The 9830-nt window shown below is 40.9% G+C and overlaps 1 protein-coding gene across 1 annotated transcript; it reads right to left on the bottom strand.

Annotated features, from left to right (window-relative positions):
- Nucleotides 1–11: 11 nt before the first annotated feature.
- Nucleotides 12–6264, bottom strand: LOC115227923 (zinc metalloproteinase dpy-31). Its single transcript, XM_029798629.2, has 3 exons — nucleotides 5670–6264; nucleotides 970–1128; nucleotides 12–360 (listed from the first exon to the last, which is right to left on the bottom strand). The coding sequence occupies exons 1-3, from the start codon at nucleotides 5746–5748 to the stop codon at nucleotides 206–208; spliced, it is 393 nt and encodes a 130-aa protein (XP_029654489.1). The 5' UTR covers nucleotides 5749–6264; the 3' UTR covers nucleotides 12–205.
- Nucleotides 6265–9830: the final 3566 nt, after the last annotated feature.

Genomic DNA, 9830 nt, shown 5'->3' with positions numbered 1-9830 from the left:
TTTTCTTCTACCCATATATTAAAAAAAGCAAAAATGTATTTCAAGGCTGTGGATGCAGAATGAACCTTGGTAAGATTATTTCTTTTACTTCTCTGCTTACTCTTTCACATAACTCTTGTTGTTGTTCACACCCACACCCTGCAATCTGTGCGTTTGTATTGATTGTAAATAGGAGTAAAAGGCAGGTATCTTCCCTGCACAGTTATTAGCTCTGTACAATCCTCATTCTTGTTAGTGGTCTCTTTTGCCAGAGTTTTAAGGTTGTCACTGAGAGCACTGTTAATCCACAAAGGCAAAGGAATCCAAGGCAACTGTTTATCCATATGAAAACTGAAAGTTCCTTCAGTTTTGCAAAGTTATCTGGTAAAGAAAAGAAAAAATACAATACAGGATTATTGGATTACTTGCCATGCAGCTCCTAATTCAAAACTTGCTATAATCATTTGTTCTTTTCCTCATCAACGTGTATGACTTTGTTTATTTTAGTTTGCTTTAAGATTGGGGCATTCTAAATTTAGTAAAAGCACAACTTCAATTATCCAGGGTTTGCTTGCATGACTGTTTTTTCTGATCTGATTACTTAACCCCACTGAAAGGGTGCAGAGTGATGGCAATTGCATTCAATTTATTGGATAACAAAATCTGTCATCTTGCTGCACTTGACAATATATATCAGTGGTGCTTGGTCTGTGATTTCTTCAGATTATTTCCATCAGTTATATTTGATAGTCATCCACCTGCCTTGATTCCATGGCTGGGATGGTTTTTGCAAATTTCCTGGATAAGCTGAAAGCTGCTATAAACTGTAGCATTGTCTGCTGACTGTAAGAAACATTCACAGAAACAAAGTTAATCTCTTCACTTCCTTGCTTTGTATTGAATCGATTTTATCAGGGAATGGAAGCCTCCCCACCCCTGACTCAGTTTACATTTTCGCTTATGCATTTGAGAGTTGAAAGAATTACTTACTGTGACAGTGTTTCGTTCCACATGGCCGAACATCAACTCTGGTTCCGATGCATGTCTCTCTTGTACCATTGTTGCACCAACGGAATCGATGCTGGACGCCTTGCCCACATTCATTACTGCAGGGTCTCCATGGATACCAAGAGGTCCAGCCAACTTTTCCTCGTTAAGAAAAAGAAGAAAACTAAATTAGGCAAACTCTGTGAATGGATTATTCTTATTTTAAAATCTGATACATTTTCTAATCCTGATTTGAAATAAGTTGACGAAAATCGAGACCACCAGTCATAAAACAGTTTGACATGGATCTGGGTACTGGTGTCATGTAAACGCACCTGTGCCAGTGCTGCATAGAGGCACCCAGTACACTGTAGAGTGGTTGGCATCAAGAAGGGGCATCCAGCCATAGAAATCATACCAAAACAGATAGGGAGCCTGGGCAGTCCTTCAGCTGGCCAGCTCTGGTCAAACCGTCCAGTCTATGCCAGCATGGAAAACGGACGTTAAATGATAATGGGATCTTTAAAACCAAATTGGAGATCAAGCATAGTTAGTATTAGGCAGGTATACCTAGCTGGGGTGGGGGAGCAGAAAGGAAGAAGTTTGCCAATGTTCTGTGGCATAGGGACTGGTGGCTTGATGTGTTTTAGCTAGCAAGGCAGTATGTCAGCCAAATTTGTGGTATTGGATGATGGTTCACTTTCAGTTAGTGACTGCTGAGAAAGAAGCTTGGAAGTGCCACTATGAAAGGCTGCTGAATGTTGAGAAAGGAGGGGCTGTCTAATGTAGATCCAACAAGGACCAGCAATCCAAGTAGACACGAGCTTTGTAGATAAAGCCATGAAGGTGGAGAAAGCCCTGTCCCATCAGAAATCGCTACTGAGATGCTTAAAATACCTGGTGCTGTGGGTTAAGGTCTTGTCACCCGTATGGTTAGTGAGGTTGTACACAAGGGAGTCCTACTCAACTGCTACAAAGGCAAAGGTGGCGTCTTAGAAATAATTACAGAGGTATCAAACTGTTGGATCAGGTGATGAAAGTTACAGAAAGGGCCATAGTCCAACTAATTAGGAAGAAAATCTTGAGATGCAGTTTGGTTTTGTGTCAGGGGGAAACACCACAACTACAGGAGAAGTACCTAGCCAAAAACGAACCTGTCCTTGGCTTTCGTTGATATGGAGAAAGCCTTCGATAGAATCCTCCTTATCTGGTGGTCATTACAGGAGCTAAGTATAGACAAGTGGCTGATGAGAGCTGTACGAGCCATGTACTGAGACGCTGTCAGTAAGGTGTGGATTGGCAACGAATATAGAGATGAATTCAGAGTACAAGAGAGAGGTCACCCTTTCATCATAGTCCTCTGCAGGCAATAACAGGAATTCAAGACAGGATGCCCCTGGGAGTTTCTCTACACTGATGGTCTTTTATAGCTGAATCACTACCAGGAGTGGAAGCATGGTCTGGAATCAAAGGGCCTTAGAGTTAATTTCGTAAAAGCCAAAGTTTTAGTAAATAGGAAAGTAGACAAATCTATAGGTAGATGGCCCTGCTCCATAGGTAGAAACTCCCATAAGATGTACCCAGTGTAAGCGATGGAGATACAAGAAGTGCAGCAATATCAGAAGAAGGTTAACGGGAAAATAGTGTGTGGCAGATGCACGGGTACAATAAACACTAGTAATGTACAGAAAATAGACTGCATCAAAAGTCAGGGATGATACCTAGAAACAGTTGATAGCTTTTGTTGTCTGGGTGACCAAGTCAGCAGTGGAGGTGGAGCTGTTAGAAGAAGAATAGGCTGGACAAAGTTCAGAGAGCTACCTTTGATGCAAGAAAGGGTCTCTCCCTCTTTCAGTGTGATGCCTGTGTACAAACATCCATGCTACACGGTCGTGAAACATGGGTTGTAACTGCAAAGGCTTGAAAGAAATAAAGCTTGTATGCTTCGCTGGATGTGCGACAGTGAGCGTCTTGAAGGGCATCCAGCCACAGAAACCATACCAAAAGAAGACAATTGGAGCGTGATGCAGCACTCCAGCTTCGCAGTTACTATTAAACGGTCCAATCCATGGAAAACGGACATTAAATTACGATGAATATGTTTTATAATCAACCTAAACGATAAAACAAACCAATAACAAGATTATGTCGGTGCTGATGCTACCAGATTATAGGATTCCCTTAACGTGTTATGCAGTTGTAAACGAAAGCCTGAAACGGAGTTGCAAATATGAAACAATTTCAACATTGATTTCTTTAGCTCAGCTTCGTAAATAAAATGATTGTTATCATTAGACACAGGACATTCCAGATTTTGTAAGTGAAACTAAATATGTTTCAACCGGGAATTGAAATCGGATCACAAACTCCATGTTTTCGACGACTACTTCTTTTCACAATGGCACAAACAACTTGCTTGTTTCTACACTGATTCATGGTGAATGTAATAAAAGTCCCAACTGAAAATTTCAGCTATTTCTTCCCTTGTTCTTCCAACATTCATCTTAGCGAGAGTGTAAGTCTATTAATCTGGTTCGGACCGAAGTCATCAACTGTTGCCCTTCGTTAGATGTCCTGAAACATCAATGGTATTCTCGGATACAAATTAATCTTTCTTGTTTTCCTCATAAACCTAAATGTGCAAATTTTATTCAGAAGGAAATAAAATTAGTGATCAAATTTTTAAAAGATGTGTATTCATCTCTTTTATCTTCATTACACAGTAGAGTAGTTTGGCGGCAAGGGGGAACGTCTCGCCCCCGGGTGGCGTTTATGAAGGCGGCACTTTTGGGTCTCGAAGGGCGAAAGGGCAAACTCAAGGGCGCATACACACTAGCCTAGCTAAGTCATGGGGCATTACATTGAACTTTGGCCAGATAAGCATTGAGTAAAGCCATCGTTACATATCAACATTAAATGACAGTGTTTTCCAATGCCTCCACGACAACTGTTCCTGGTTGGGTAAGACTGCAGGCACCAACTCCTATTTAATGAGCAATTTTCAGCATATCAGAAATATGTTTCGAATTTAATACGATTAATTCATATTTGCCATTTAAAACAATAAGATATATTCACTTGTGTGTTTTACGATGTCGTTAGTGTATCATTTAACGTTCTTTCAAAATCTAAACGATTTAAAGGCGGCGAACTGACAGAATCGTTAGCACACCGAGCAACATGCTTGGTGCCGTGCCGTCCGTGTTTACGTTCTGAGTTCAAATTCCGCCGAGGTCGACTTTGCCTTTCATTCTTTTGAGGTCGTTAAAATAAGTACCTGTTGAGTACTGAGGTCGATATAATCGACAACCCCCACCTCTCCGGAATTGCTGACCTTGTGCCAATATTTGAAACCAAAATCTAAGTTTATATTTTGATTGGATGCTTTTAGCCCCAGCAATAGCATAATTATTTCCAGCTTATTGAGATCCTACTCAAGAAGGTTTGTCGCTTCTTAAGCTTGTTGCCCACCTCACGTCTAAATGTGCGAATTGGTAACAGATAAAAGGTTCATTACTTCATTCAAACATAGTTTAAGTATCTTAAATGTCTAGCTTTGCGAAGTGTATACAAGTTTTACAATTATAAGTATCCAATGCACATTTAGTATACATTTGTGCACTCAGCTAGTCATGGGCTTATTGTGTGTAGTAATTCTCCTTGAAAATTAGCGCTTCTATGGCCTGTAGATCGTATATGGAAGCGTTCAAGTTTCCAGATTGTAGGCTGTGAGACTAAAAATACTTTGTTTCATACCTTGGTCAGAGTTCACGTTTCATCGGTTCCGAATCTTCCTTTTATTACTCCAGTGTTGTTTAACCTGTAGCGAATAATAGGATTCGAAAACCTTTTCTAAATTATCGGTTTGCAATGATGAACGAACCACATGTTTTATTTATTAACCAACCGACTTCCAGGAGATCAAGCCACAAAGTTTGAATAAAGGGAAAATCCTTGAGATTCGCGTCCTTTTCTCCAGTTAAGGAGTTCGGCATTAAACATTTTCGCCGAAGGATTCAAACGCCTCTCCTCCTGCCAAGCAGGCCAGGGTAATCGCAGAAGGTGAGAAACTCAACGGAGAGCCACGCATGATGCTACGTCCCTGCGCGACCGTGTTATAAAAAAACACCACTTGTCACACAATCTAAGGACAGAGCTTCAGCAATATTCGGCGGACTCATATTTCTTTGTCTTTTACCCCCAAGATGGTTGAGCAAACACAAAGATACCTTATTTCACTTCCAGAAATGTGAATAGATTCAGATAAACTCACATCTCAATTTCTACCCAAGACCAATTCGCTCTCGTCTCTAGAGTAAGCCATTAATATTTGAAAGTCTCTCTCTCTCTCTGGGGAGCATTTGAAAGTTCACATCTATAAATGTTCAGCCTTCTCTTAAATAAATTTATTGTTAAATGTTCACGAGTTTTGTTCTTACATACGCAGCCAGCTTAATCCATAATAATTTAGCATCCCTTGCGACATTGGTGCAAAACATGACAGCGCTAACTCGCGACAAACTTAAGCTCTGATCAAGACGATCAATGGCAAAGTCCCTTGAATTTTGGAAGTCCATCGCGTATCAACAACGATCAATTTAATCGATTCTACCTGTCTTCGAAATCGTTGTGGTCTTGCGTTATATTGAGAAATCATAGAAAGACAATAAATAAAGTAAGAAAAAGAATATGGAAGGACTTACGTTCTTCGAAGGCTTGAGATTGGATTATGAAGTTTGCTATTACAAACAAGACATCACAGGGAAAGACACCAAACACCATTTTACTAGTTTGGAATGTCCAGAAAGAGCAAGAGTAAATAAACGAGCTGAGGCTGTAAGTTATCCAAAAGATATGTTATTGAATAATCAGAAGTAACGCGCGCGCACGCGTACACACACGCACACAAGAAATTACTTAAATTGTATACATCCGTTAGTGAATCTGTGAGGAGAGAAATGCCTTCCGAAAATGGTTGCAAAGTCGCATTTGACACCAACCGTTGGTAATTTGAGGGGTAAATTCTAAAATAATTATCCGAAATTACAACTCTGTCGTAGAAATAAATGTTATATCGAATGTCAGTGTTACGTTGGTTGCGGATTCAGACGTCGACCAACATTTTTGCGTGAGAATAGGTAAGAGAGTGTATAGGTTGGGGAGAGAGAGACAGCGACTTTTCCATTTGTTTTTGTTTTTTTTCTATCACAACATCAACAGCAATTTATGTCAACGAAAGAACTCGCTCTGCTTGAAATAACAACCAAATATCCCTCAAATTAGCTCTACCGCTTTAAAAATGGATACTTGGATAATGTGGTTCTGGATTCTCTGCGCTTTCGCAAAATATGGGATGGTCTCGGCTAAATCTAAACAACAATACAGTGCTTTTTGGTTTGTTTCATAATAATTGTAAAGTGCATTAAATATCAAATGAGGTCGACCCATTGTTGTGTGAATAGACAAAGCAAATGAGTTTTTGTCTAAAACCTATCCAATAAATCTGTATCGTGTCTCAGCATGGACGCATCGAGCGACTGATACTAGTAAAAGAATAGAAGAACACAAATACACACATAAGCAACTGAAATTTCTTGAATTGTTACTCTGCGTTTAACGTTGCCGATTGTTCAAACGATTGAAGAATGGAAAGAGTATTTCAATATATCGTCTATCTTGTACTTGTTTTAGTCATGAAACTGCGGCCATTCTGGAGCACCGCCTTGAAGAATTTTTTTTTGTCGAATAAATCGACCTCGATTCTTATTTTGTTTCTAAGCCGGGTACTTACTAGTGGCGTATATTCCAGGGGTGCCTTGCACACCTATCGAAAATGGCAAATTCATTATAAATATCAATCTTACTCATTGAGTGAGGGAGCACACCCAATACGGCAACCACCATTCGACACGGGTACTTTCTCTATCGGTATCTTTTTTACCGTGTGCTTAGTTACGGGGACGTAAAGAAACCCTCACCGGTTGTCAAGCAGTGGTGGAGAAAAACACACACGATGAGCTTAAACAACTGTGGTGTTATGGGCTGTGATGGAGCTATGTGGTGTTGGTGGAGGGGATTGCAGATGAGGTAGAACTGCAGGGGCCTGTGACACAGGTAGAGAGCATGCGTGGGCAAGAAGCACGTGGGTTCAGTTCGAGCAGAGACGGCAGCGAGACAAGACGTGTTTGATTCGTGAGAGTGACCGCTGGTTTCGCCGAGGTCAACAGGTAAGGCCTTTTCTCCCGTTTGCTTCTTTTTCTGTTGTCCTTTCCCCCCATCACACTACAACAATGTTGCAATACAAAGACATACAAACAATCCATTTTTACAGAGATGCGCCCAAATTCTGTGGCTTCTGCAATTTATTTCTATGTGCGAGTCAGTTCTTAACACTCAACGACAGCTTAAGTTGCCTTGCTTTTACTTTCCATCTTCTACTGAACTGGCTTCATAGCTTCGTTATACTTCTTAACACTGCTTGCTATATTCTTCTGGCATTTCCCATAAAGTATCCAGACTATGCTTTCTGCCCTCTTACCTCCAGTTATTTATCCTCATTCCTCAATACCACCTCGCTTGGGTCATGGTCTACATAGAAGAGCTTGTATACAGAGTTTATATTCAGCAGGGCAGCTGTTCACGACATCGACGAACGTCTTGTAACGGAGTGGTTGCCAGAATGTAACAGTTGCTGTCTATGCTGAAAGCAAAGATGATGATGAAAGACCGTGGCCGAAATTGTGGTTGACATATTTTATTTCTCCCTTATAATTAAAGCTAAACCACGACGGGCTGGTGTGTATAAAAAGCAGACAGAAAGCACACAGAGTAACGAGAGTTATATTCTTCTGTATGAATGTTGTTGTTTTCGTGTTTGATGCTAAAACAGGAATCAGAGGAAGATAGAGTGAATGTAAGTTTAGCAAGTGGATGGCGTAAGACTTACATTCTCGGGTCATTTAAGCAGCAGCAGCAGAGAGAGAGAGAGAGGAGAGAGAGAGAGGAGAGAGAGAGAGAGAAACAGACAAGCAGAGTGATGTTATCGATCAAAAATGCATGTTTTGAACCAATGCTAATACAGACATGCTACAGAGCCACCCCCAGAGAATAAACCAGCAGGTGAAATGAATGAAAGAAATGTAGCATGGAAAGAAGGATTAAAAAATAGGTGTGAGAGAGCACCGTGCTTCGAATGAGTAATGCACAAGAGTGCGAGAGAACTTTCATAACGCTGCCTGACCCCCGAATAGGTCTTATGAAAGTCCAAAGCTCAAAGAGAGACGAACAAAGTCGAGTAGCCAGCAAAACTTGATGTGCAAGCGTGATGAACCTTGGGATGCGAAAAATCAAGGTACATGAGAGAAGAATATTGGCTGCCGTGAGAACGAGCAGTCCCAAGAAGTTGCCTGCAAAAAGCGGTGGTTCGTTTGCAGAGGTTGACAAGTTTGTAAGTGCTGGAAAAGTAACTAATAGAAGCCGAGCAATAATCTTACAGAAGTGACAATGTGAGATACTAGCGAAGTGAGTCAAGCCATGAAGATGGCAGCATAAAGAAAGAAGTTCCAACATGCAGGAAATTTGGTGTTGGTCACCAAAGGAAGAAAATGCATGGAATGCTACGTAAAGCAAAGAAAAATGCGCTGATAAGGTGGTTTTGTGCGCCCTGCAAACCAGCGAAGAAAACACAAAACAAAACACGTAAAACAGCTTTTTGCCGGAATGGAAAAGGCTTCAGAGAAAGCAGAATAACCCACATGTGTTATATATTGTGTAACATGTCGTGTTATGTAGAGTGAATGCATGAAGTATGACAATATAGACAACATAGCCACTGAATGTAACATAGTGAAATAAATGCAAAGAAATGTGTAGCAAAACAGAGTATGGTGTTTAAAGGAGTCATTCATTCGTCACCTCTCCTTTCGCACGGTCGTTCTACACCGCTTTAGCAAGGAGGTTTGCTATGTGGCTATAAGGTTCTGAGGTCACCAGTGTGGCGGTTTGTTGATACCACCACCACCTTAACGTTGTCTGATGGTTATTTGTTTAACAAAAATTGTTCTCACGTCGACTTGACTCCATGGTTGTTGGTTGAAAATGACGATGTCGGCGACGGTAGTTGTTGATAGCAATGTTTGGCAGACAAACTTCGCCATCTGTGTTCGTTAGTTGTGTGGTGATATAAGACAAGAACTCGCTCTCGTTCAGTAGTTAAGCTTTATTCACAGCAGTGTGGGTTAAGTACAATGTTTTATAGAGATGTCTGTAGCGTGGTAGCAGTGAATGAATGTGTGAAGACGTTAGTTGTGCTTCGTGGATATAGAAAGAGACTTGATAGAAGTGTTTCTAGTTAGCATGAGATAAAGACATCGAGTTTGGTCTATACTGGCGGCACACGCGGAAGAACGAGCCCTTTAAAGAAGCGAGACAAGGAACTCGATTGAACTTGGCGACAGCTACATTGTATAAGTGACAATCGGACGTAGCAGAGAGCGCCTGTTTATTCAGCCAATCACAGACCGAGTAGAGCTGTAAACTTACAGTGTCGTCAGAGCCTACTCTGGGATCAAAAATGCCTGTTTAAACCAATGCTAATACAGACATGCTACAATGGCATAGAAAAGGTCCAGAGTCAAGTAGAAGCCACACAGATATCAGCGTTTATCCCTGACAGAACAATAAGGTGTATGGCTAGGGGGAAATTACAAATTCAGTTTTGAATCTCAGTTAGGGGCAGGTGAGGTCCCAAAGTCTGTTTCACTTTATCTCCCTCTCTCTTTGTGTGTGCATATATATATATATATATGAGCAGGTGTGGCTGTGTGATAAGAAGCTTGCTTCTCAACCACATGGTTCAGGGTTCA

This window comes from Octopus sinensis, linkage group LG2 (genome assembly GCF_006345805.1).
Source record: "Octopus sinensis linkage group LG2, ASM634580v1, whole genome shotgun sequence".
NCBI lineage: Eukaryota > Metazoa > Mollusca > Cephalopoda > Octopoda > Octopodidae > Octopus > Octopus sinensis.
Note: the sequence above shows the minus strand (reverse complement) of the source record. Positions and strands in the feature narration are given on the sequence as shown.